At 42.2% G+C, this 27,631-nt stretch overlaps 1 protein-coding gene across 16 annotated transcripts in view; it reads left to right on the top strand.

The window, feature by feature from the left end:
* inpp4b (inositol polyphosphate-4-phosphatase type II B) overlaps positions 1-27,631 on the top strand; it is a 196,569-nt gene that overhangs the window by 97,781 nt on the left and 71,157 nt on the right. For 13 of the 16 annotated variants that reach the window (XR_004614566.1, XM_034591944.1, XM_034591933.1 and 10 more), the window contains one exon: positions 22,882-22,961. Coding sequence is in view for 11 of the 16 variants with exons in the window: in XM_034591944.1 (XP_034447835.1) it covers positions 22,882-22,961 (80 nt within the window). In the remaining 5 variants the exon portion in view is untranslated. Of the gene's footprint in view, positions 1-13,076; positions 13,102-16,440; positions 16,569-18,681; positions 19,062-22,881; positions 22,962-27,631 lie in introns of those variants that run through there. The other 3 variants (XM_034592021.1, XM_034592010.1, XM_034592004.1) reach the window with 3 other exon arrangements.

Below are 27,631 nucleotides of genomic sequence, written 5' to 3'. Positions count from 1 at the left end.
ATTACCCAGTTTAAACAAATCAGAGGCCTTAACGTTGATGACAAATGTACTGTAAAAATCTGCTCTTACTCTATGAAAAAGTGTTGAAATATAAAAACTGCAGTAGTTTATGTAAAAGTTTTATTTTTGATTTAATCAAGTAGCACAGTTATATGTATTTTTACATATCATTGTTCAGTATATGCAGTATGACATTAACCTGTGTGTCCAGCTGTATAATCATTTGCCTCTTAAAATTGCAGCCTTAGACATAATCCCACATGAAATTCACTTATAATGAGAACACAGAGATTTATTCCACGGTACAGTTTGTCCTGAATGTTCATATTGAAGATCACAGATGTGAATTTAACAGTTTAAACTCTCCATCCACCTCCTTGAGTATTTCTTGTCTTCTGTGCTTCCCTCCGAAGTTTTTCAAAACTGATCCAGACTTTTTATACAGATGGATGAAATGACTGCTCTGCAAAAGTGAAGCCAAAGCGTTTTAATTGCTCATTTATGTCTGGTATTGTCATAAACCCTGTCTCCTCCATGTAAGTGAATGGGTCAATGGCCAAACAAAAAGTGAAACTACATGTCAAATATATGTTTGTGTCATTTCTTGCATTTCTTTTCAAACTGAGCGCTCATTTTTTCCGGTAGTATTGTTATTTATTATTTATTTGATGCTATAAAAACAGGGTGAAACATCATAATTGAAAGTTGCGGCCGCTGCTCCATCCCCCCAGTCATTAGTGCAGAGACTCCAAATGCTGTCATCAGCGCAAGATGGCAGCGTTGGTATCTTGGATATTGAGGATTGATGGAAAGGAAGTGGAGACACTGCGTCCATCTTTATAAACAGTCTATAAATTGAACATGTAGCCAGGCAAGCTAAACACTTGGATATAACGATTTTTTACTCATATTCCACTTTATAGGAATGGCTTTGTTGAAAAAACAACAAAACAATCATATTCACTCGGTAAGTGCACTAGAAACTAAATTCAATGGTTCATTGTGTAGGGTTTAGTTGCATCTAGCAACTATTATACAACCAACCACGTAGTCAGATGCATGCTGGTGGCCTTCAGGTAATGTAACAATACAAGCAGCCTTCTTTAGAGCCAATGTTTGAAGGATACTATACGAACATGGTGCTACAACATTGTGAACCCACTCCCACTGTTAGATATAAAGGACACATGGTTAGGTAACGGAAACCCAATGATTCTTAGTTTCAGGTGATTATACGGTTTTCACTGGGTCCCCTCTTGACTTTTCATACCAGTTCAAATATGATTTTCAAACCTTGTCAGAACATTTTTCACTGTGTTTCAGGCGATTATACACGAATGGTCATGCAATTATAAATCTTTATATTCCATTTCTACAGAACCATCCACTTAATTCATACACACTGGACCTTTTAATGTACAGTGTCCGGATCAGGTTTTCATTTAATGCTTTGGACTTGATGGGTTTGAACGTCTGTCTGTCGTTCTGTACCTCACACTGTCTGTGAGAGTGAGTATTTGCTGCAGCTCCTGTCAATCTGTCAAGAATATCTCTGATGTACAACACAGTATTTCTCTCAAGCTTGGCTTTTAGAGCTTAAGGCTGAACCAACAGACTTACAGGACAGGTCCTGTTGAGCCTTTCAAACTCGTCACTAATTTTCACACCCTGCACTGCCCACAAAGTAAAAAAAAAAAAGTTTGGAAGGATGAGCTTCATCGCAACTTTCTGTGAACATCAGAAAAAACAAAACTCCCTTCCTTTCTCTCTGTATGCCTCATATCCTGGCCTTGAAAATACTTGAAGATCTTTTTTTCTTCTTTATTTTGTTTTTCTCTGGCACCAGTGCTCTCGTGCTGTGGCGTTTAGATTTTTAACTCCGCTCGGCTGGGCCCAGCGTGCTTGTCAGTGTCTCATTAGAGAGTCTTTAAGTGACACAGGCGTGACCCTGAACATGAGCTGGCACAACGCGTCAGCCCCCTTTGTGCCATGAGCTGATTCTCCTCAATGGAAGGTACACACCACACATGGTAACCACTAAACACAAATATATACAGTTTATAGAAACTTTGCAAAATTTGCATTTTTCACCATAGGAGTTTTGGAGTGGAAATAAGAGGGGGATGAAATTGAAACACTGAGGAAGGAGGAAACTGATGGAGCGTGGTTTATAGACGACTGCTTTAACATTCGTACAGGACCGGGGAATTTCATAGTAGGATGATTTCCCTCTGCCTTGGGCTTCCCATTTAGATATTCTAAGATGACACTGGCTGCATGGTCATGAATATTTGAGAGCATGCACCGGGCTGATAGAACGATAAGTCAGTGGGTGGAGGTGTGAAAAGGAGTACGGCCGGGTTAGATATCTCAGGTGTAAGTGATCCCCTCCCCCTCAAACTCTGGTTGTCAAAGGATGAGGGTATAACCTTACTTTGTCACTGATGTCTTATCTGCAACTGCACTCAGAATGACTCAGAGGCAATAAATTACCTTTCAGCCCTTATGTACTTCACAGAGATCCCTTCATTTACAGCAGGTTTATCATAAGCTTAATCAAATCTGTGAATATTATGAGTTAAACACAGATTCAAAGTGTAACTAATCTGCTAATCTAAGATGCAAACCCAGAAAATACATATTTACATTTTGAATACAGGCCATAGAGAAGCCAGTGCTTCCCTTTAATTATCTAGACGGTGGCAGCCCTCCATATTTCATTTTTTCTCGCCACTGTTTCATAATGAACCAAAAAATGTCTTACACTTTTTGCTACGTGCGAGCTCGTCCTACCATACGCTCACACTTTGGTCCATAACATTTTTACCATCCATGCATCCAGATCTCATTGTTTCGGCTGCAGTTGTGTGTGTGTGTACCCACAAGTGGCATCCAATGCAGTACACTCTCTTTCACTCCCTGTGTACCTGTCACTCGGAATGTGAGTGACGTTAACGCCATAGATCGTGTTAAACGTTAACTGACCTCATGAGTCTGGGGAAAAAATGTATGTTTGGTGGAGGCATACAACTGCAGGGCAGTGATCCTTGTTTCAAATGTATAGAAACTGTATAGAAGACTGGACAATGTGGTCAGAGCAAACATTTAAGGCTCATGGTATAAACCTTAGCAGCCTTCGATTATCTTCAAAGCTTATTAGAAATCAGAGCAGGGCCCATCTGAAAGATGCAGGATAAATAGACCTCGAGTTAAAAGCATGTGGAAGAGGCACATGAGATTATTTTTGTGTGTTGGTGCCTCACATTTATGCTCACTTACCTCTGTGAAGAGGTTCGGAGACAAGCGCCTAATGACAGACCTGTGGTTTGCTGTCAGTGCAAACCCATTACTGAGTGTTCTTGTGGTATAAAGGGAATAAGACAGCTGCCTCTGTAAGAACCTCTCTCTCTAATCACATTCGCATTTACCCTGCCTTTGCTCGCTGCTATCTGGAACGAACGTGTTATGCAGTTTTCAGTTTGCATTTCTATTACTGGCCAGGGCGAGAAATTTTGATTGGTCTCTGAGATGTGCTCAATAGTGTGACAAACAAAAGACCCCGTCTGGGGAAAAACACGAGTCATTTCCATAAAGCTGCCATAAAATGTTTTAAATCAAGTAAAACACCAGTAAAGGTTTTTTTTTTTTTTTACTGTGTTACTACTGTATAATGGCCATTTTGTCCTGTGGCCTGATAAACACATATACCGTCACACCATGTTCACTAAAGGGATTGAGCAAGATATCTGTGATTCAGAAGGCAATGGAGAATAGAACTGATCAAAGTTGCATCTCAAATTGCTTGCCCCCTCCCCCCATACACATAGACACACACAGGCTGAGGAAATTGGATAGAGGTTGTACGATGGGAGCCCCAAAGCAGGGAAATGGGAGGTATTGTTGGATTTTCACTGGGTCCCCTGCTCGACTTTTCATAACATTTCAAATATGATTTTCAAACCTTGTCAGAACGTTTTTCACTGTGTTAAAAGTAAATGCTGTCAGACCACACTGAGATCTCAGGGTGTGAATCTGAAGCTGTTATTTCCTTCTGATGCGTGGTTTTACATTGTGATATCTTAAAGCTCTAAAGCTGCACTTTTATCATTTGAATCATACTGTGTCATGATCCATTTCACTTTGGTGCCATACATCTGCACATGCAGCAGCTTCTACCCATCAAAATCTTTTGCACATTTCCTTTGGTTGTAGATGGAAATTTTAAATGGATAAAATTGTAAATATTTGCGAATCAATCTGCACTCACTTCCTCATCATGACAGAATGAACATATTTCTTCAGGGACCTTCTCTGTATTTGGCTGCATTCATCCTTCCCTCCATTCTGACCAGTCTCCCTGTTGCTGCTGCTGAGAAGCATAATGCTTCCCCCACCATGCTTCACTGTAGGCATGTATCCAGCCAGGTAATGGGCAGTGCCTGGTGTTCGCCAGAAATAGGGTAATTGAGCTCTGGCCAAAATGTTAAATTTTTGTCTCATCAGACCAGATAATCTTTTTTTCCCTCCTAATGCTGTTAGGAAAACCCAAGCAGGCTGCTATATGCCTTTTACTCAAAGTGGCTGCCGTCTAGCCACTCTACTATAAAGGCCTGATTGATGGACTGCTGCTGAGATGCACGTCTCATTGGCAGGTTCCTCCATCTCTGCAGAGGACGTCTGAATAACTGTTGGGTCTTTGGTCACCAAGGCCCGTCCTCTGCAGTTACTCAGTTTAGTTGGAGGAAGAGTCCCAATAGCTACAAACTCTACAATTATTGAAGCCACTGCTCTCAAGGGAACAATTTAAGAACAACTTTAGAAATTATTATATATTCTTGTCACCGTTTTATTGCACGCATTGCATTCTAAGGCTGCAAATAAAACACTCATTTTAGTTGTTCAATGAAATGACTCACCACTGAATGTTAAGAGAATGAGACCTGTGCTGTTTTGGATGACAAATGTCACGTATATTAAAAAAAGTTCAAATTCCATAAAATTATATGATAAAATAATGTTTTTTGCAGACATAGGCCAATGGGACATTACATTGGATACAACAGTTTGTAGTAACTTAATACCTAATCTTGTGTTTCTTGGGCTAGGTGATATGGTCAAAAAATATATATAAAGATAAAAATGTATATCATTTAGTTTAAAGACGTTGGGGTTTTAAAGATCAATACTTATTTATCAATATTTACTTCTGTTATATGGCTTATGGTGTAATTGTATTGTGATTATTATTGATCTTGTTTTATCGGCCGTCTCTATGTTGCAGATTCTCTCTTTCTGCTGTCTAACTGATTTGAAGCCTGTTTGACTGGCAGATATTAGCCACCTCTGAGGAGGCCTGTGTGAGCAGCCTCTGTTCCGTGGTGAATTGTCGCTCCAATTATGAACTGCTGAAGTATGGAGAATCCCGGCCTCAGTTAATCCTACCCTGTCAATAATCATGATGTGTAAAAAACGGTGACTGGACATATTTTTGGCATAGCCAGTTGCTTTTAGCTGGATGAGTGTCAATGTGTTGGGAATTTTCTGTAAGTGCACAAGTTTACTGCCAGCAAAGAGAGAAGGGGGGGGGAGAGAAATGGGAGCAGACAGGGAGACAGAGCAGACAGTCGGAGATCGAGATAGACACACACACACACACACACACACACACACACACACACACACACACACACACACACACTTTTACAAGAACCAATCTCAGAGATATCCAAGAAAGGTCTGGGTAGTGATTGGGTGGACAGCTGAGCAGTGATAACCTACGAGAGTAACAGTCCTCAGATAAGGACTGTCTCTTGTCTGATGGCCACTTTGCTTCCTTCACCATCATTGTGCCAATGTCGGCCAATGTCACCAGCGCTAAAAATTACTGCTGATCAAGTCAGCAATATTAAAATGACTCAAACTAGTGACCTCTCTCTCTTTCCTACCTGCTCACCTGCTCACTCCGAAGATTGAAGATACTCTAATCATACTGTTATTTTGGCCTCAAGCAGCATGAAACCGTTTTTCTCTATTTCAGTGTCAGGTCTGCTGCTTTAATTGATTGCATTTCATTCTAATGGATTTGTACCTTCTTGTCCTATTTGTGTTGTGTTGACAGAGTACATTAAAATGTCATAAAAGATAATCAGTACATAACAGCGTGCCCTGCCTTATTAAATTATTCTGTGTCTAGAGCCTCCTCTATATTTTTATGGTCTGTTTCATCATAATATTGTTTCATCAAAAGAAGCGCATAACATGCATTGTTTGCTTTAACCATTATTAATTCATGGTGGTCTACGTGATAGCAGTTCTTTTTTTTAAACAATAATTTAGACACTTTCAAACACCTTCCAGCAAAACCATACTAAGTGGTAAATTCACTGCACTGCTTTTCTACCTTAAAGCCACGACATGCAACTTCTTCTGGACATCAAGCTAACGTGTTGTCTCAGCTAACGCACGATCCTGGAGCTTGCTTACCTCTGAGTCCGTCATATCAACAACATCGGGGAGCTTCTAGAAGTTAGAGGTCTCCAGTGCGAGAGGAGGAGGAGACCAGAAGCACGTTCATGCATTGATTGAGCATGATGGGCTCTCACCACAGACTTTGGCCTTCTGTGACTGGTTAGAAGGGCAAGGTTGTCTCAGAAACTTCAGAGGGGAATATCTCTGCACCGCTGCCAGGCTGATCAGTGAGTCAGCGTCGCAGCAGACGGCTCAGAAAGTCTTTGTCTGCACCTTCAGACATCAGGATATATCTTGGATCAAATTTCAACCAAAAATAATAGGAAACAAATTACATGTTGAAGATTTAATGGAAAAATCTCTTTTCAGTTGGCCTCTCGTTCATACAACACAATGACACTCAGGTCCAAGATTGTTTTTACTGTCGTGCACACGGCCACCCCTATAATAAACAGATGACCCACTCCATTTCCTGGGCCACCGCTGCTCACATAAGTTTAATAGTCTGTTATGTTTGTATGGTTGAGGGCTCAAGGGTCTTGCCATGGGCATCACATAGATTAAACTGAGAGATGGTACAAGCACTCCTCTTTTCATTTCTCCCAAATTCTTATTCTGTTCAGGGACCAGACCAGTGGTCATCCTTAAGAATAACTATATATGGGAAACAGGCTAAGACGCATGTAGTGGCTGCACAGTTAGTTGTATTTTCTGTATAATGAGTTTAATCAACACGTCCCTTATAGTTCATTCTACCTGGTCGTTCAGTAGCAAGCTGCTTTAGTTCCCTGATCTTTATTTGAATCGGAGACGTTTGAATCAACTGTGTAAATCCAGCGGAGGTGCGACTTCTGCGAGTCACAACAGTGATTAGTTAACTCTGTAGATGATGAAACATCGTTATATTTATGTGGGTGTGTGTTTGTGAGAAGCTCTTGGCTTTCAGCAGACATCCATGATGTAATGGGCTCTCTTTCGCCAGGGAAAACTGCTGTAGTTTCACTGATTATGATATGATATACTGTACACAGAAGTTCCACTTTTGCCACTCTCACTCTCTCATTCTGCCCATTCCAGCTGGCCATACATTATGCTCATTTATGTGCATTTAATATCGCATTCCACCCAGGCAGACAACAAAGACTGCATTTGATGGATTGCACAATTACACTTCTGTGAACTTCCACTTGCCTCTTCAAACCCAGAAAGTGCCTCTCTTTAATTTGCCCAATAGCCAACAAGCATCAGGGGCTTTCTTCGGAAATCCTCTTTCATGAATTTTCCCTAATTTCAACTAATTTCTCAAAGTTAGACATTTCAGCGCCGTTGCAGCTTTTGCTAATTATTCACTTGATTATAAAGCCTCTGATTTTTATTCAACACATTACTGCTGCCAATGGCCTCAGCATTTATAACAACAACGACTACAAGCGAAAGGTAGAGGATAAAATACCAGAGGTGGAAGAGAGCGTCCAATAATTATAATTGGTGAAACTTTCACTTTGTTGTTAACAAAATACTTCTAAAGAATCAACATTAAAGGAACCTGAAAGTACTGAGTATTGGAGGCCACATCATTTACTGTCTTTGAAGATGGACGACATGATGGCCCCCCCCAAAAGTAAAGCATCTCGATCACCCCCTGGCGACTGTTCAAGTGTTTATTGTTCCAGTCAGTCGGGTATTAATTTGTTATTTGATGCTATGAAAATGCAGCGTTTGTATCTGGGGTATTTTGGCTTCATTTCTGGATAGTGGGAGGAAGTGGAGACGCGTCGTCCATCTCTATAGACGGTCTATTGGCCCCATGCATTGAAAATGGATAACAGGTATTAGGAGGAAAAATCTGTCATGTTTTTTACACAGCGTCATAATAAAGCTTTATCATTTAAGAGTCTGTGGCAGCTTTGAGTATTATGGATGCATAATATATGGCAAGCCTCCAAAACCTGGATGGAATTTCCCTTTCAGAAGACGGAAACATTTGACAGTAATGAATGTGAGTGCTGCTTCACCATGTACGGTAGAGATAGTGCAAGATTTTCCTCCAAAGCTTCGAAAGCACTGTTCCGGTCACCTTTTCTTATTAAAAAAGAAAATCCTGCTAACTTTAGCATACTTGTAAACGTGCCGGAGCCAGACGGATGACAATTGAAGGGGAATAAACGCTCTCTGACCCTAGAGAACAGTGGGTTTAAACACTCTAAAGCATTTTTATTGACAGCCCGGCACTCACTCTGCCATGTCAGGTTAACACTCCATATGTCTCACATGACGTCTGAAAAGCCCCATGGACGGGCTGTTAGCAGAGCAACATGTCACACTGGAGTGATGTGTTTGAAAACATCTTGGGCTCCTTCCAAAGTGTTTTCTCACTGTAATGGTTTCACTTCCATTGGCTGACGATACCTCAAACGGCTGTTTACTGTATTTAGGAAGACACCAGTTATTTACTTTGTTTTCCCACATTGTTCACCCCGCTGTGTTGACATGCGGTCCAATAAAGTGACTCATGGTGCCAGTGAATATTAACAATTGCGGGAAATTAAGTGCACTCCAGGTTTTGTTGCGAGCATTCATTCGTGAAAACAGTTGTTGGTATAATGCACACTCATTAAAAGCAACCATCCAAGTCTAAGCAGAGAAGCTAATTACTTATAAAAACTGCTGAGCAGATGTCTGGTCCCGTAGCCACGAGGAGACGCCCCTTCTTCCCGGGGTGAAGCCACAAGTTAACACAAGTGATGGTCTATTTATACACAAGCAATAAAGGGAAGCCACACTGAAAGCAGCGACTTGAGTGGCAACAAATTAAGTGAATTTTCAATTGTATTTACGGTGGTAAATTTTACAAGACTGAGGAAAGGACACAAACTTCACCTGCACATTCAAATTAATACAAATATGCAACAAGAACAACAATCATAAGTGTATAGACAACACCAATCCATTGTAATTTTCATATTTAATGTGCAAATGAATGTATTTTAAAAAACTTAAGCCTCTGTCAATGTCCATCTGCACAGTAGAGTAAATACAAAAGCTGAAAATGGAGAGAGAGAAAAGCAAAGAGCAACAATAAAAGATTTCTTTAACATTTTGGGAAATACAATAGTTTGACAATTTGGGAATTTGCTTAGTTGCTTTCTTCTTGTTAAGTGTCAGATGAGAATATTGACATATTAACATATGTGTACTTGTTCCAACCAAGTGATAACCCCCAGTCCCGTCTCCCCCCCCCCCCACCCCAGAGGAGGATGAGGACACTGCTACTACCTGTCAGTCACACAGTATCAATGCCCCAATGCTTACTTTATTGTCTATTTCACTCCAAATGGGACGATAATGTACCAATGCTGTAGAGAAGAAGACTAAAAACAAGTGAGACTATAAACTCCACAGGAAAACAATTACTGACATTATTAAACTAAATGAGAAGTAGGTCCATTTGCTCTGAGACTCATATAGAAACAAACACAACCGGTGGAGTCGCCCTCTGCTTGTCATTCAAGAGAATACAGATTTCAGACACTTCTGTTTTAGCTTCACTTTCCAGACCCAGAGCCTACTTCCATTTCTATACAGTCTATATCTTGTTTATTTTATCCGTGCTAAACCTATGATAACATTAGCTAACCACCTGCAGGATTCAGAGTGGTATCCATCCTCTAATGTAACTCTAAACAAAGGGGGCGAATTGTGTATTTCCCCAAATATCAGACTATTCATTGTACATTTGTATAGATAATGTTCGTATAATGTATAACTTTGTATTTACTTTGAGCAGGTTACCTTCATTCCCCTAAAAAAACATAACGAACAAATACATGAGGAGAAAGCTAAAACTCGTATTTGGCTTTTCCCAAGGCCATCAGACAGAAAAGGTTGTGGACATATTCTACATCCTTTTGGTCCGATATCTCCCATAATCTGCTGCTGTGCATGCAAGTCACAGTGTGTTCTGTGTGCATGCAGGTGACATGCATATCAATGAAGCGTGGCAAATTGCCTTATCAAGCACCAGGTGACCACTTGATGCTGAAGAGGACTTTTCCAGGAAAAACGCCCCTTTGTCATAACCTCTTCCAAACCCCTTCCATGTATCGTCCTACTCCAATCTCCTCAAGGTGGGATTTGTCTGGATCAATTTCATAATGCATTATTCATTTGAGAATTTAATCAAATATGTCCTCCACCAATCAGTCCAGCCCGTACCTCCCCCTAACCCCCCCCCCTGCCGCTCTACGCATCATATTGTTGATTGTTAGTGTCACCTGCAATAGGAGATTATCAGCCAAATGAATTACTGGGTCACAGGTGAATTAGACGCTTGGCTGACTCTAATCTTTTTTTTCTCTGGGTAAAGTAGCTTAGTGTAAGTTCGTTTCCCCCCCCCCCCCCTTTTTTTTACGCGAAAAAGAGAGAGCGAGAGAAGAGGGGGAAGAGAGAAAAAAGTGCTTGAGAAAATCCCCTTTCTGCCTGGCTTCCTGTGGGTTTCTGCAGTGTAATGGTTTCCTTTGAGAGAGACATTGGTGGAAACTGCTGATGCTATTTGACTGTGCGTGCATGTGTGCGTGCGTGTGCGTATGTGTGTGAGTGTGAGAGAGAGACCATGGCTAACTGAGCCACTGATGTGCTCGCCATTCCAGGGTCGTGCATGTGCGAGCCTCTGGGCAAGCAGGTTTTCTAATTGTGTGTGCTTGTCACTGTACTTGATGGTCATGCTGGGTGGCTGCAATTAAAACTCTGCGGTTGGTCAATTGAGATAGATGTAATACAGCATTTTGTGACAGTTACTCACAACTTTCTGTCGAAGCGCCACTGTGAGCAAACATCAGAGGATACCGTCACGTGTCTTCCTTCTGCGTTAGCGGATGGAAATAATGACATGTTGCTTCTCTCCTCATCCCCTCACCCAGGGGGACTGAAAAGTAAATGATTGTGGGGCAGAACTGTTCATGTTGTCGCTTTGTTGTTGCGTTCTGTCAGCGCAGATGGTATTATATGATAATCTGAAATCAGTCATCATTGTTTCCCCTCTGCACGCCCAAAGAGGGTGGGAAGCCATTAATCATTTCAAAGAGGCATTACTTTTTCCCTCCTCGGGAAATACAAATATATTTGTTTTGATCTAATCTCTCTTTTTTGAAGAATCTTATGCTCTGTACATGAATGTTCACAACAACAACAAAAACTGTCTCTGAATCTATTCATCTGCTATCTCACAGCCACGAAGGACAAATTCTACTTTCATATAAGCAGCATATTTAGTTCAAAGGGCTCTTTTGTTGGCGTTATTCCACATTGTCATTTTGGTAACTAACATGTCTGTGGTGTGATGAGGAACAAGAATAGCCGACGGATGTTGCACTTCTCCCACTCTTTCCTGCATCTCGTTGTTTACTAAGTCAAGGTGGCGCGAGCCGTCTGAAACTGCAGCTTCTATACTGACTTAGCTTTATGTTATCCCACAGGGGAAAGGTAGAGGGCAGGTGCCTGTTCTGAAACTCCTACACAGAAAGAGTGAGTGCTTTTAAGCTAGAGTTTGTGGCTCACCTCTTGCACCAGCAGTGACACACACACACACACACACATAAATGAACACACACACCTGACACTGTTTAGTGCAGTTTTTTAGTCTGTCAATGCCGTTTTTATCATTGTATAAATGATGTCATCAATGTCAAAAATAGAGAACAGCAACATGCAACGTTCACACCTTAATACAGGCACAGTCCTTTGCAAGAAAAGAGAAAACACAGCTCTCATTATCCTGTAATAAAAGCTCAAGTGGGGCAGAGCTGATTGTGCTCCTTCATGTATGTTGAGCGAGGAAGCGGCACGCCTTGGATTTGACTGTACAATGAAGTCGTTGAGGAGCAGCATCTCTGGATCTTACGGGGCATCAATCCCTGTCTGTCTGCCTGTCTAGGCTGTTAACCACCTCTGGGCTGCACCATTGATCTCCGTAATTGTCTCCAACTCTTCAAAGGGAGCCGAGAGTTGGTTTGATCCGAGCTGTTTACTTTCAAACCCCCTATAGCCCTGCTCTCTGAAGAAGAGCGCTATCAACCACTTCAGGCATGAGCTAGCATATTATAGTACTATTACTGTGCGTGTGTGTTTGTGTGTCTGTTCAAGACACAAAAAAGGGGGTAGTGGGGGTAGAGAGAGCAGCACAATATAGCCTGTAGCTTTACAGGCCTGGGGGGGGGAGCTAGCAGCTTCTTGCTGTTGCATAAAGGCAGGAAACTGCAACCTGCACATTTGCTCTTATCCTTCCATGTAAGAATATGAACACATGGAATAACTATCTGTTGTGACTCTGCTGTGAACAACACGACTGGCTCCATTTGTTTGTCTGAGAGATGTCTTGTTGATGCCAGACTCAGAAAAACTAGTTACAGATGCCATGCTTGCAATAACAGAGGTGATATGACAAACAGGAAGAAGAGCTTAGCAACATGTTTTGTGGGTGATACAATGATAAAAGTGCATCATTGCTTTGCTCTGCGTGCAACTTCTTTCCACTGCTGCATTTTGGGGCTTCAACTTCAACCACCAAGTTCAGAGCAGGGGGGGGGGGAGCTGTAAACCGCAGCCTCTGTCAGGTTCCGCTGATAGCAGCTCTCAGTAAGTGGCTGATAAGAAAAACTTGCACATTGTAAACAGAGACAAAAACAGGCGTCTATTAAAATGCAAGTCCATCAAATCTGCCTTAAGTTTTCAGTTCTGCAATTTAAATGTAGTATTCAAGTCAGTATGGGGGATTTGAATGTGGCTTAGGACCTGCTTACCAAGTCGTGTTTACAGACTGTGAGTGAAGGGAGCCTTGATTTTTATCACTTATTCTGCAGTGGGGTTAGCTATTAAAGTTTATGGAGCGAGTGTGTGTGTGTGGGGGGGTGGTAGTGTGTTTCCAAGGGCAAGCTGCATTTGCGACAAGTTGAGTTTCTTTTTCTCCAAGACATCCTACCTGCCAGATAAACATGGACACGGGGATATCATCTTCTTTTTAATGGTATTCAAGCACATCCTTATCATTGTTGAAATCCCTGAGTAGTACAAGAAGCCTTCTGTCAGAAAAACCTCTTGTTTCCTAATGGTTGACCAGGCATCAAAGGGATGTAGCTAAGAAAGCAAGAGCATGTATAGAGTGAGGAAAGTGTGAGGAAAAAATGGAATGGTAGGAAGGGATTTTTGTTTGGGGGCAAGCATCAACAAGATGAAGAATGTGAGTGGGTTTGAACGCTCACTGTTTTTTCTTGCCTCGTCTGTCGCAAAGAATCACAGATCCTCTGGAAGCTGATTTGTGAGAAAGAGGGATATTACCTCTGCATCATTTATCATACATGACTCTATAGATGTATCTGTACTTACAGTAACTGCAGGAAAGGAATCCTACAAAGGAGTTTCTCCTGGAGGAAACCAGAGTCTCCCAGCACTCAGTGAGTATTCACCTTTCAGGCTGAAAAAGTCCAGCCTCCTCTGAGAGTCAGATGCAAAAATATATTATCTGATCCTGTGGTTATTGCACAGAAAGCGTGTGTTTGTGTGTGTGTTTTTTTTGAGAAGCAGATATTGCATCACAGAACTACAGAACTATTTTCAGTCGACTGAACACATTCAGCTACCTCCTTCTCAGCGTATGGCTGATGTGTGATTTTTGTTGAATAGTCTGTGGTAGCAAACATGAATCAAGATGTTATCTGATTGCAAAGCACATTTCACAGTTCCAGAAAAGATCCTGTTCTGGCAAACTGCAGAGACACAATGGTGAAAATAGCACAGTAGAGAGGTAAATTCTTTCAGTGGAAAATCTGCAACTTGATATTCAGCGCAACATTATCAAAGGTGAGATGAGGATTGACTTTGTCATTGTAAGGCATGTTTCAATAAAGCTGTATTCCTGCAGTACAGCTGGCTAATTGAACCACCACATGCATTTAGCATTGACACGACTGCACCACTGTAGCTGCAATTATAGCATAATACATGTAATCATAACATCCTCCCGGGTACTCTGGCTTCTTCTCTCTGTCCAAAGACATGCAGATTGGGCATCTCTAAATTACCCATAGGTCTAAATGTAAGCATGGATGGTTGTCTCTGCATGTTGGCTTTGTGATACGCTGGCGACCTGTCCAGGGTGTACGCCGCCTTTTGTCTAATGTCAGCTGTAATTGGCTCCAGCCCCTAAGGGATTGGCAGTATAGCTTATGGATGAATGGATGGACAAAACACTTTATTATAATATACAATAATAAAACCTTTATAGTTGTTCCTCATAGTCCACTTCATAATTTTGTTCAGCAATTGATTTTTTTTCTTAAACCCTCAATGTGTTCTCATGGTAAGTTACACTCGTCTGACACCAAAGCGAGATAAGCATAATCGCTGAATTATATGAGCGCAGACGTTAACTCATGGAAAGCTATGCCAATTACGAGCCCACTTCCATGATTTTACACTCCCTAATCTTACTAGAGTTGAAAAAGATTAAAGTTTCTTTTTATCAAACCCAGGCCCAGAAGGCATTTATCTCTCGTTTCAGTTTCATGTTTGCACAACGAGACGGAGACTTTGTTTTACAGTAGGTGCATTTTGTGCCTTTGATACATTTCAAAAGTTATTCATAAGGCGGGCAAAAATAGTACAAATGATTAATAAGGCGTGTAAAGGCAAAAAGGCACTAGAAGAACACATCAAAGTAGTTTGTATCTAAACACAAATCAGTGTTATTACGATGCCTCACATAGCTCGGAGCACACACGCTGCCTGAGGATCAGCACCTTCAGTCGGCTCAGGTTGAAGGATCGATTACATCCAGCAGATCACTGCATCAAATCTCCAAAGCAGGACCTGCCCTTTTGGCCTGAATAAGACAACCCTCATTACACCATGAACCATTTTTCGAGGAGTTGTTTTTAAAAAAGATGTTTTAAAGTCATGAAATACTTCAAGGCTGTGAGATATTGTCGATACTATAAATCCGAGAGAATGAAAGTTCATCCTTAAAACCTCTTCTCTTGTTAGAGTGAATCATAGGATATTTTTATTAAATGCAGCTTTTCTACACACTCGGGGAAACACTGGGAAGAAGGATGAGTAACTATGTAAATATGCTTAAATGAGCAACATTAAGGGGATTTTGACACCTAACTTGTTTGCTCCAAAGCTTTTCAGTTTAATCCGAACCAAATTAACAGTTTTGAAAGGAGCCTTGGACGACTGTCCGGACCAACAGACCAAAATGTAATCCGACCGAACCAGATCAAAAGAACCATGGTACGATAGTTTGGACTATTGGACTAATTGCAGGAAGTAGAGACTGTGTTACACAAAAGAGGAAAAAGAAGCGGAAAGAGTTCCTGGTCTCTCTAGAAAAGGAGTTGCCCAGGCTCACAGGATTGCTTGTAGTCTTTGACAATATAATGCACAAGAGGATGTTTTCGAGTGGCAACTGAATTATCCATTAACAACGAACCGCTTCATTTGTTTTTCTCCATTCAAATGGACGCACACCCATCTACAAACTAATTGATGTCGACCATAGATAGACGCAGTAGGTGATGATTACAGGATGTTTTGTGTCATTTTATGTTATACAATTCTTTTTTTAATCTGCTCCCTTAATTGCAATGTGAAACCAAAACAACTTTAATGCAACACTATTGCACGACACCACCTTCAGTAGAAATATTGAATGTTGTATCGTGTTTTCTGTCGTTCCTAAAGCGAGGGGACAGTACTGCTGTGGAGTGACTGTGTTGTTAATGTAGGCTGTTGGTAAAGCACTGAAGAAACAGATGGGGAAGGGCAAAAGGGGGTGAGCTCCGGTCTGGCTGAGTCTCTGTCTGTCTGCAGACTTTCCAGTTTTTTTTCTTTTGAACAGATCAAAAGCAGGGGAATGAGGTCAAGGTAGAGGACCGTGAAAAGAATAAGTCAGCGAGAGAGTGAGAGGACAATGTTGAGGGTAGACAGCAAAGAATGAGAACATCGGCTCACCCGGGGGAAAACACAACTGCCTGCTTTTGTCTGTGCCTGTCTGGGTTTGGGGGGTGACTGGTTGTCTAAGATCCCTTGTTTCCATCTGTGGGGTGAGTTCGGCTGCCAGGGGCATTTGTTCTGTGATGTTTACAGGGACTAACATGCTGCCTACAGATTTACATAAGGCCCGTGAATAATGTGTGCGTGCATGTACAGCTGTGATAGCGTTCAGGCAGCTGCGAATGCTAGTTAAAAAATGCTAAAACGTAGGAATTAGGTGGGACTTAGGCTTTTCCCCTTCCAACCAGGAGCCTCACACATTTTCCCTGAGCTCCCCTGCGGAATGCGAGACCAATCCCACTCGGTGTCAATGTGCTTTTCAGGAACTCACAGTTTGAATGCTCTATGTGTGAATATGTCAAACATGTTGAACTTTAAAGTACGGCATTAAAAACATGCCTGTTTTCATTATTTCCTGGATTCATAACTCGAATGATCTTTGATCTTGGTTTCTCTGCATGCCATTATTCAACATACATTTCTTATCATGTAATTTCCAAACTAATTCCCGTTGTATGCAGATTTATACAGTGGGAGTGCACAAAAAAAGGCCATAAATCATGGACCAAAAAATTTACAAATGGGTTTGGTAACAGCACAGATGAACATTAATATTGCCGCATAGTCCGAGGAAGCAGTTTGTTGGCAAACTGGGAAGCATCTGTGGTAAATCTTTGGCAGGAATGAGCTCATTCATTGTCATTGTCTGGCTTCCACTTGGTACCCAGGTCAGAAAACCTCATCCATCTAATAATTCCGTAAACCTCTGTCTGTCTCTGTGTGGCTTGTGTATCTCAAGAACCGTTCATCTTATCGGCTTCAAGTGTCTTTTTAAGGGCCCAAAGAAATGCAAGGTTGAATCTGGTGCAATGTGGACACACAATACGTTCAATATTAATAAATATTGAATAAACAGGCGACCAGCGCTCTGTGGCAGCAGTGGCTGGGACTCATCAATGTAAGTGATGTTGTCGATCGTGACAACAATGGATTCTCGATGAGATGCACATTAACAAAAGCTTCAATGACAACCTCCAGTTCAGGGTTCTTCGTACTGAGTCGAGTTTCCCTGAACGTTGAATAAACAGGTGTACAGCTCTTTGTGCAGCAGCGGTGGTGCAGCTTCAGGTTTCTGTGGAATGAGTCCTGCAGCTGGTCTTCATTTTCCGAGGCTCTATAACTGCAGGTCACTTTTTCAGTTTCAGAAAGAAAACTGCCACCAGCATCACCACAGGCCAAACAAAAATCCCATTAATAATGGCAAATGAGCAATTTAGAATCCAGTGCTTTCACCTACACTCTCAATTCCCTATTAAAATAGGTTGAGTCCTCATCACCATGACCTCCAGTGCTCGGTGTATTTGCATCTAATTGTGCACGCTTACAAATGTTAGGTGTCACGGTGGGTGCGCATGTGTCCTTAAGTGTTTGTGTGCGGCTCTCATTGTGTTTGCTTGTGTACCTGCGAGGGGGTGATAAGGGCCAGTGCAGAGCGTCTCCTTTGTTCTGTCGGAATTACCCCCCCCCCGTGTCAGCACGGGTAAATTAAACCTGGCTTTATCCGAGGTTCGAGCCTGGATAGTTAAAACCAAAGTGAGTTCAAATGTATAGAGACTATGAGTGTGTGAGCAAACCTCTTACGGCGATGCTCAATTATGTTAGTGTGAGTTTTGAAGTGTTTATGAAGGTTGTATGGAAACACGCACTCCTACGTATACACCATGCACCGTGTGGTCATAACTCGTGTTCATTCAAGTAGCCATAACAAGTGTTTCTTTTCCTGTTGGCCGTCTGAGTCACAGGCTGCAGCCGAGGTGTGACACACAACTCTGTCTCTGCCTGTCTCCGTCTCACCCCCTCCCCCCCCTCCCTCTTTCCTTTATATCCTTCCCTATCTTTCTCTCTCCTCTTTTCTGTCTTGCTATCTTGGATTTCTACCCATTTAATTGTTTATCTTCCTTCCTTTCAGTCTCTTCCTCTTCTGTGTTGTTCTGCCCTCCTCCTCTCGCTCAACTGCTTGTATTTGTCGACTTCCTCCCTCCCCTCTCGTGGCTCCCTCCTCCTCTCTCTCTCTCTCTCTCTCTCTCTCTCTCTCTCTCTCTCTCTCTCTCTCTCTCTCTGGTCTCTCTCTGGTCTCTCTTACTGTCAAGCCAGCCCCAGCCGCAACAGCGGTAGCGCCAATAGCTCACTCTCGCCAGTTCTCAGTCACGGTGTAGGCTGCGGAGTGTGTTTATGTGTGTGTGTGTGTGTGCATGTGTGTTTCATGTGCGGGCATGTTTACAATGTGTGTATCAGCCAGTGTTGCCTGCAGCACTCTAAAGAGCAGATACACATGGAGTTACTCTAACTGAGGACTGACGGGAAGAGATGTAGGAAGATCGTCCTGGAGCTCATTAAGAGGAAGAAGGAAGACATTACATCTCTCTTCTCTCCCCACTTTATTTCAGTCTGTCTCGCTTTCTCTCTCTGGCCTCTACGTATTTCTGTAGCTCTTTTCTCTACCGGTTTATTCGCTTGCTGCTAGGACTGTGTACAACAGAACTGTAAGTGGACTTCCGTGTGTGTTTCTGTGGGTGTGAAAGTAAACTGTATGTGTGTTTTCTGTGTGATCTCACTCTATGTCAGTGTTTAACCCGCTGTGGTCATGATGTGCGTTGCCCGACTAGACACATTTTGCATGCTCGTGTAAATGGCATGTCATGACATCTCTAATGACTTAATTAGGTCAATTTGTAAAGCCCTGTTTGTAGTGGAGGGGCAGCACATCCATGTAGACACCCCTGACCTCCCATGCTATAAATCTGCTCATATTCATAAATGTGTGCCAGATGCATATTATTCAGCGAGTGCCAAAACTGTAACTGCTGCCATTTATATAAAATGTCATTTGTTGGCGTAGCATCTGAATGAATGTCCTCTCCTCCAGGTATTCTCTGCAGTCTGTGTGTGTGCGGGGGTGAGAGTGAGGGACAGATAGGGAGAGAGGGAATGATGGAGAGAGTTGGTGTGTGTCTGTGTGTGTGTGTCACTCTGTCACCCAGGGCATTGAGAAAATCAATAGATCTACAGCTTGAGTTGGACCATTTACCTCTGCCAAGTGATGGGCAGACACTTTGGCCTTCAAAGATCCACAGACAAGCTGCCTGCAGTAGACTCACAGAATGTCAGCTCTGCGTCCTCCTGCACAAGTGCCTTTCAGCTCCAATCCTCAATTGAAACGTGTATTTGTCTCCCGGTTCATGTATAAAACCTCTTGCCAGCGAAAAACTGTCACTTCTTCTGAAAACTTGTGAGGGGGGGGGGGGGGGTCATAGATCAAAAGTTTCTCACATGGCCAATAAAAGCAGTCAAGAGAATGAGCAGCGGCAGACGGAGAGATGGATAGAAAGGAGAGAGAGCCAGAGCATGTGAGAAGGGAACCAAGCGAGACCATCATAATCAATCCTCCATGATCCTGGAAGAGCATCATTTATCTTCTTTTCTCACTCCACTCCTCCTCCTGCCTCCATCTTTCTCTCATTTTCTGTGGTATAGCCACTTTGATCTTGCGTAAGAAGACGGTCTCCGGAGCTTCATTACTTTTAAAGCCTCCATCGTGAGGGGCCATAAAAAGATGCTAAGGAATGGATTTTTAAGACCATTTACCAGGCGTTCTGTAGCGGCTCGCGGGTAATGGCTACATAGGGATATAATGTTCCTCCACGGTGTGTTATGCCCTTCTGTGCCTTGTGCCCTGAGTTATCAGGGCAAACTGGGATTGGCCTTAACACGACAGTGCTGAGGAATATGACGTTGTGCATAATAAGTGTTGCCTGCTGGGTATCCTGGCTCTGTTTAATTCATGAAGACATGGGAGTGAATATGGTTCTTCATTTTTTTGTATCTTTCTGAGTAAATTGTTGTGTAAAGGTTTTTTTTTTCCACCTTTGACTATTTTTCAGTTTCACATAACACTGTTGACCAACCTTGTGTTTAGGTCTCTTCCTCTTTCTTTTTCTGTGTGTGTACGCATGCATGTGTGCCTCAGTGTTTGCCCACTTGTGAGTGGGCTGGGACATGGGAGCGTGTTTGGGGCTGTGTTTTGCCCGTGAGCATATAGGGATTCATATGGGGTAGCAGGGAGAAAATGATTGAGAGAAAAGGTCAGTAGACAGGATGGCCTTTTCTTGTCTACAGGAGACTGCAGGGAGACCAAGAAGTGGGAGAGAAAAGGGAGTCCAGGGGGAGGAAGAGGGAGGAAGCTAGATTAAAGGTTCAAGTGCAGCCGAACAATTGAAGAAAAGAAGTAAAAGAATTTGAACGTTAGAGCAACTGCTGTAAAACAGCAGTGCAAAAATATTTTCAGCAGAAGACAAAATCTAATCTCACAAAGCTAAAGATCAGAGTCATGCCTCTCATTACCTTATTATAAGGAACGTAACAGTCATGAGACCTGTGTGTCAGGGTGCTTGCTCTGATCCGTCACAACCACTTAACCACTGCTGCCATATGACCCCAGCTCTATGACACTGTTCCATGTCCTCTCACTTTTTACAGTAATTCATAACTGAGACCCCGACACGGATAGCTCAACTCAAATTATCTGATGATTCCAATCCAGGTTTTTCCCACAAAAGAAAAATCTGAATGCCTGTCGGGTGCGGGGTCGGACTCTGGCTCGGTTGGGTTGAGTATTTGACTTCTTTCTGGGGGAGCTGTCATGTCGTCCACCTTTTGTATACAAGTCTATATGTGGAACTCTTTCCAGTTATTGATGATGTAAGGTAACACAAGGTCAGGGACTGCTGTCACACTAAAAAGGGATTTCTGTCTGTTTACGATTGGGATATTTAACAATACGAACAAGATACTGATGTCGTGACAAGAGCTGAATAAATTACTTAATTAATGAATTAGTTTATTTTAATTAGTTTATTAAATAACTGCCAAACATTTTAAGATGTGATCATTTTATGCATTTTTAAAGCAAATGCACCAAACATCTTGTTGAAACTTCTCAAATATGAAGATTTGTGAATTCCGTTGTCACATATGAGTCATCCATCCATTATCTTGCACTGCTAATCCTTTGAGAGTCACAGTTGGGGGGGGGCTGGAGCCAATCAGGGCTGACATTGGGTGAGAGGTGGGGTATTTCCCCGGACAGGTCGCCAGGGTGTCACTGGGCCAACATAGAAAGACAAACAACCATTCACACCTACAGGCAATTTAGGATCTCCAGTTAACCTAAGATGACTTTGGCCGTCAGGTTCAAACCCAGAACCTTCTTGCTATGAGGCAACACCACCATGCTGCTCTTCACATACGAGGCTGGAGATAGTTTGGGGTATTTTTGTGACATTTTTGGATCAATGAAAAAAAGTCAGTTGAGAGAATGAAAAATAATGTTACATGCAGTTTGTTATTTTGCTTAATAAGAAACCCACTGATCTGTTGCATTCTTTTCAAAGGCTGACTTTGTTTAACATTGTCTGGGGGAGAATTAAAATGTATGTAGTGCATGGAGGCTCTGTGGTGTTTGCTTACAACATCTGAAACATATTTGCATTCATCTTTTTTTCTATCTTCACAGGCATGGTAGAGCCTCTTACTGTTCTAGAGAAACACAGAGACACAAGTTGTCTTTGTATCGTCATTTTTAAAAAAAAATCATCAATGACGCTGTTGTAAAAGAGAAAAATATAGCCAAGGTTGGTTGATAAAAGGACGATAAAAATGATATTGTAGCATCTCAGCATCTTAAAGAAGCTGCAGATACTTTGATTAAGATTTTTTTCCCCCCAGTGGGAGGAAACACGTGGAATCACCTTTGTGCCCGTTGTTAATTACCTGCGCGTTGTTCTAGCTTTGTGTGGAACAAGCCTGTGACCTTGGCGTGGTCTTAACCTTCCCCTCCTCCAGCACAAGCTAGCATGTTGATGATGTTACTTGCAGGTGCAGTGTGTGTGCGTGTGTGCGTGCGTGCGTGCGTGTTTTCCACAAATGCGGATCATCTCTCTTCTTTACTGATGGGCTCGTCCCCTACCTCTCTCTCCGTGACCCAGTTCTGGTGCGCTGACACCCCCTGTTCACATCACGCCTGCAGCAAACACATGTTGTCAGAGCAGCGAAAAAAGAGGAGAAAGAGAGAGAAAGGGGGAGTGGATTGTGTGTCCGCATGCTTCGTGTGTACATCTTCGCTTCTTTAAATCACAGGGCTTGAAGTGATTTTTTGACGCATTGTGTCTCTCAGCGTGATATGATCAAAAGAAGAAAATAACTGTCCTCTTCTGTTGCTTTATTATTTTTTTTAACTGTTCGCTCGGTGCTGAAATACTTCACCTCTTGTTAATCGGCTTTTGTCTTCTCTCTCTGGTTCCGCAGAGCAACTTCCTGGGCAGTGCCACATTTTCTGTCGGTGATCTGCTGAGGGCTAAAGATGAGCGACTGACCTTGAGTCTTAGGTAAGTGTGTTGTTTCTGTCATACTCGATCCACTCCTCCACCGCGTTCCCGCAGGCGAAATAAAAATCTAACTTTGGAGTCCAAAGATTACCTCTCTTCACACAAGAGCTGACAGACCGACTTAAGCATCAAACTGAGACGAGGTGGGAAAAGAAACCAATCCACAGATGTTGCAACAGCAGTTTCAGGGTTGTTGCAGAAGCTGCCAGGGTTGTTTCTATCAAGGATGGTGTTTTAACGTTTGGGAATACAGTACTCTGATCTGCTCTTTGTTTTTTTAGTGATAGATTGGGATGGGAACAAGTGTCTTTTCTTAGAGGTGGTTAAATGAATCGAATGAAAATGAACAGCTGTCATGTTTTAAGTGGAGGTGAGGCTGTCGGTTAACATTTTGTTTTTCAAAAACATTTTAATATAGAAGATGCAGTGGAGCCAAAAAGAAGCCATCATGGACAGAAATACAGATTTTGACTGTGTGCGACAAAGCTGCTTAGATCTGGGAGTGTTTTCTCTCCTCTGACGCCAAGTGTGCTTATTATGGAATCTGTTGTGTTTCTCTTCCATATTGTAAGGTCCAGATCTTACTACGTAAAGTGCCTGTGGATAATGCATGTTGTGGTTTGGTGCTATACAAATACAATGAAATTGAATAGAATTAAATGGTGGTGTGGCGGTTTGAGCTATCACCTCACCGCAAGAAGGTAAACGATTCAAATCCCGGCCCGGGTCTTTTATATGTGGAGTTTGCATGTTCGCCGCTTGTCTGGCTTCTACTCACAGTCCAAAGACATGCAGATTGGGTTTAGGTTAACTGGAGACTTGTAGAATGACTGTAGATGTGAGTGTGAATGGTTGTTTGTCCCTGTGTCTTGCATAACCTCACGCTTTGAGGTTATGCAAACCTCAAAGCGTTATAGATAAATGAGGGATGAATGAAGTGTCTCCCTCTGAGTTTAGGAAGTCAAACTAAAATTAGATAATTGCATAATGAAAATCAAGCAACCAGCTGAAAAAAAGTTTTATTTTAGGAAAGCAGCTGTGCAACTTGAGACTCGTAACTTCCTTAAAGACGGGACTATAAGGATGTCATCAGTCATTCTGCTGCAGAGAAAGGCTCTTGACAAATAACAGATAAGTTGTTTCCTGGGACAATATTAACATGCTTTGTCTGTACATAGCAACAATGCTGGTCCATAAAGAATGGCTACCAAGGTGTCACAGTGAAGAAAGGGTTATTTGGTGGAATGTTTCTGATGGGGTTTAGTTGTTTTTAAAGCTGTTTGTGCTGCTGGGAACAACAACCACTGTATTTTAAGCTGATTCATAATGTGTGACTTAACACCACAGCATCCAGTACAAATACCAGTACAGTGGCCGTTCTAAACCTGCCTCTTTGGAATGGGCTGTTTGCTCGGCCTGTGGTGATGCTGGTTGCAGCTTTTCTTTCTGAAAATGTAAAAGTGACCTGCAGTAATTGAGCCTCTGCAAATAAAGACCTGCTGGGGGACTCAGTCCACAGAACCCTGAGGCTGCTCCACCGCTGCCACACAAAGAGCTATTCACTTGTTTATTCAAAGTTTGGTGAAGGTCTCCTCGGTCCACAGGACCTCGGATTGGAGAATCCTTGATGAGTCCCAGCCACTGCTGCAACTGAGCGCTGGTTTTCTGTTAAAATGTTTGTATTAATATTGAATCTATTTGGTGTCCAAATCGCACCAAATTAAACACAGCCATTCCTTGTGCTTATAACAATACACATGCAAAATATAAAGCTGATAAGCTAAACAGTTCTCAATATATATCCTGTATTGTTATTTATTATGAGATATTTCACCATTGCATATGATGAGAGATTAAATCGTTTTCTCATTCACCCTATATTGTGTTGTCATGAGTGCAGAGATAACACAACATAGATGTTATGTCTCGTCACCCATCGACTGTTGTCTCACAGGGTTATTTATCTTCGCTGTGCTTAGTATGAAACAGCTTCTGTTTGGACACAGAATCCTTCCCGGAACAAAAGACATTATGCTCAGGTCAGTTGCATTAGTCACAACACTGATGAGAATGTTTCTGACTGAACAACGAGGTATCATGTGGCCTTTTTTTGACAGAAGGCAGAACATTTGTCTATGCTTGTAGCCCAAAGAGATAGTTTTGTCACAGGCACAGTGCTCACACATTGCAGTCTTGACTGAAGAGCTGTGCCGCAGAGGCTACGTGGAGAGGTGTGAAAGTTTACCATAGGGACCGGGGACTAGATTCCATCTGCTGGATCTCAGGCCATCTTGTAAATGGAAACACTGCACCGACACGCAAATTGGTTCTCGGTTTGGTCTGGAGTTCAAAACCTGCTCTCCCCCCCCCCCCCCCCCCCCCCCCCCCCCCCCCCGTGTCTCAGACTAAAGCGTTTGAAATTCCCTCTGTCAGTCAGAATAAACATCTTGTTGCTTTGCATGCAAATAGTGTGCGTGATTCAATGGGTGGGATCTATTCCTTTTACCTGTAACCTGTTCAAATGAAATTGTGTCCGTCCCGTTTTTACTGTCGTAGTGAATTTCCTTTTCCCTTCGCACTCATAGTTGGGTTTTGAAAATATGCTGCTTTTGCACGCCTTCTTTTTTTTGGTGCTCTCCTTTGTTATGCTTTTCATTTCCTGTTGGTGATCCCAGGTCACTGGGTATAATTGTGTTTTGCACGATTGACTGTATTAGCTGCAGTGTGTTTGCACCTTTGCGTTTATGCACAAACACATTTTTGTGAAGGTGTCGCTGTGGCTGTTTATCTGCACAGAATTGTCACTGCCCCCTCGTCACACTGCACTGTTGTTTGTTGTGGATTTTGTTGTTGGGTTGTGACTTTTTTCCTACAGATGCCATGAAGCCCTCCAATCATACTTGAAGTGTTGCTTCAATGCTTTTAAACAAGCAAAATGTCAACAGTCTCCCTCAATATTTAGATGTTAGTGTTCCCTATATAACTGACTGCAGCCTTTTCCACCTGCACATACGTTCATCCATATTCTTTAGGGTAGTGGCATCCAATGTAAGGAACAGACTCTTTGGATATCAGATGAATTATAGAATAAGGAATGTAGAAAAAAAGAAAACATGTTTCTACAGAAATATTAATTTTCGTTATTTTTTTCAGGAGATTTACTGGTTAATCTTAACTTGCCAGGAGAGAAAAGATATCCAAATAAAATAAGGAGTAAAATATCTATACTAACAGTCACAGAACAGATGAGGAGCGGTTGCAAGTATTTTTTATGTGAGGGGTCAAAAAGTCTAGACAGTCTGGCTTAGAGTTTATAAAAAATATTATTAAAACTGGAATTACTACCCTGCGGTATATGCCTCCACCGACCAGTACAGCTTTAGTCTACATAATCTTTTTTTCCCAGAGTCATATGAGGTCACTGTGACCTTTGACCTCTGATCAGTTCATCTTTTTGTCCAAGTGACAATTGGTCAAAATATGAATAAATTCTCTAAAGGCAGACTGAATGTTTTAAATGTTCAAAAGGCCCAAAACATGTTTTATGAGGTCACAATGACCTTGACATTTGTACCAAATTAGAAGAAAGTCCCTCAAGGAGTTCTTGAGATATTGTGTTTACAAGAATGGGAGAGAACACCACACCATCCTAACTTTATCCAAGCATAGTTTTGTTTCCCTTAAGGTAGTTTAAAGAATCACTGGGAGCTACCTGTGCTGAATAATGACAGCTAACTTATTCAAGTTCTTTATTTAAACTCGCACGCAGTTTTGGCCTGAAGATCTGTGGCCCCTGTGTTGTCTGAGCTCGAGTGTGTTACGCTGACAGTCAGTGATGCGTGCCTAACACGCACAGACAAACAGAGGAGAGGCTCTTGATTCGCTTGTTGGTTCATCCAGTGGGAAAACATTTCAGAGATGAGAATTTTTCATGAGCATGTATGATTCATCCTGGGCTGTTTGACCTGTGGATGAGCCCATTATTCACAGTTCAAGTTAGTTCTGTCGGCCGAGCAGCTCGGATGCTGCAGCGCTGACAACAACAGGGGTACAACTCACTCTGCCCTCAGAGGAACAGATGCTTCATTTCAATACAGTGTACTAATCCCCGCTCAGTCAGTTAATTTGAGTTGACTTCGCTCAGCAGAGGGAACGTGGGACTACTTTGTCTCCATGAGGCAAGGATTGATTCCCTTCAGTGAATCTCAAAACCAATATGTCTTGGTCCAACTCCTCCTCATAAGCTCAGGATTTGCATTGGTGCTGAGCATATGTAGAGAGGAAATTGGTATTTGACCAGCTCCAGCGTGTGGGTATGTGATTTTTACTTTTATTTTGGCCTTTCAGTAAAGTTCACTCTGCTACAGGGCTGTCCGCCTCAAAGCTCATTCCTTATTCTCACGAATTCACACTGCATTTCAGCTGCCCTCTCTTGTCCCATGCCCGCTTTCATGTGTGGCTGGTTGGGATGTTTGTCACGGATTGTTTTTGTTTCCTGTAAGGCCCGACCGGTTTGATTCGAGTCACCTCTTTTTCAAGGTCCCTTACTGTGTCGTTTTGAGTAGGACTGGTGGATTTATAGACTCAGTCCTTGTGAAGATCTGTTTCTCTTGTGGGCACCAGAAGCCATTGAAATGAAGATGAGAATTTCCTACCCTGCTGTAGCTCTC

This window comes from Hippoglossus hippoglossus, chromosome 1, assembly GCF_009819705.1.
Source record: "Hippoglossus hippoglossus isolate fHipHip1 chromosome 1, fHipHip1.pri, whole genome shotgun sequence".
In the NCBI taxonomy this organism is placed as follows: Eukaryota; Metazoa; Chordata; class Actinopteri; order Pleuronectiformes; family Pleuronectidae; genus Hippoglossus; species Hippoglossus hippoglossus.
The sequence above is the reverse complement of the archived record's forward strand: the minus strand, read 5'-3'. Positions and strand labels throughout refer to the sequence as shown.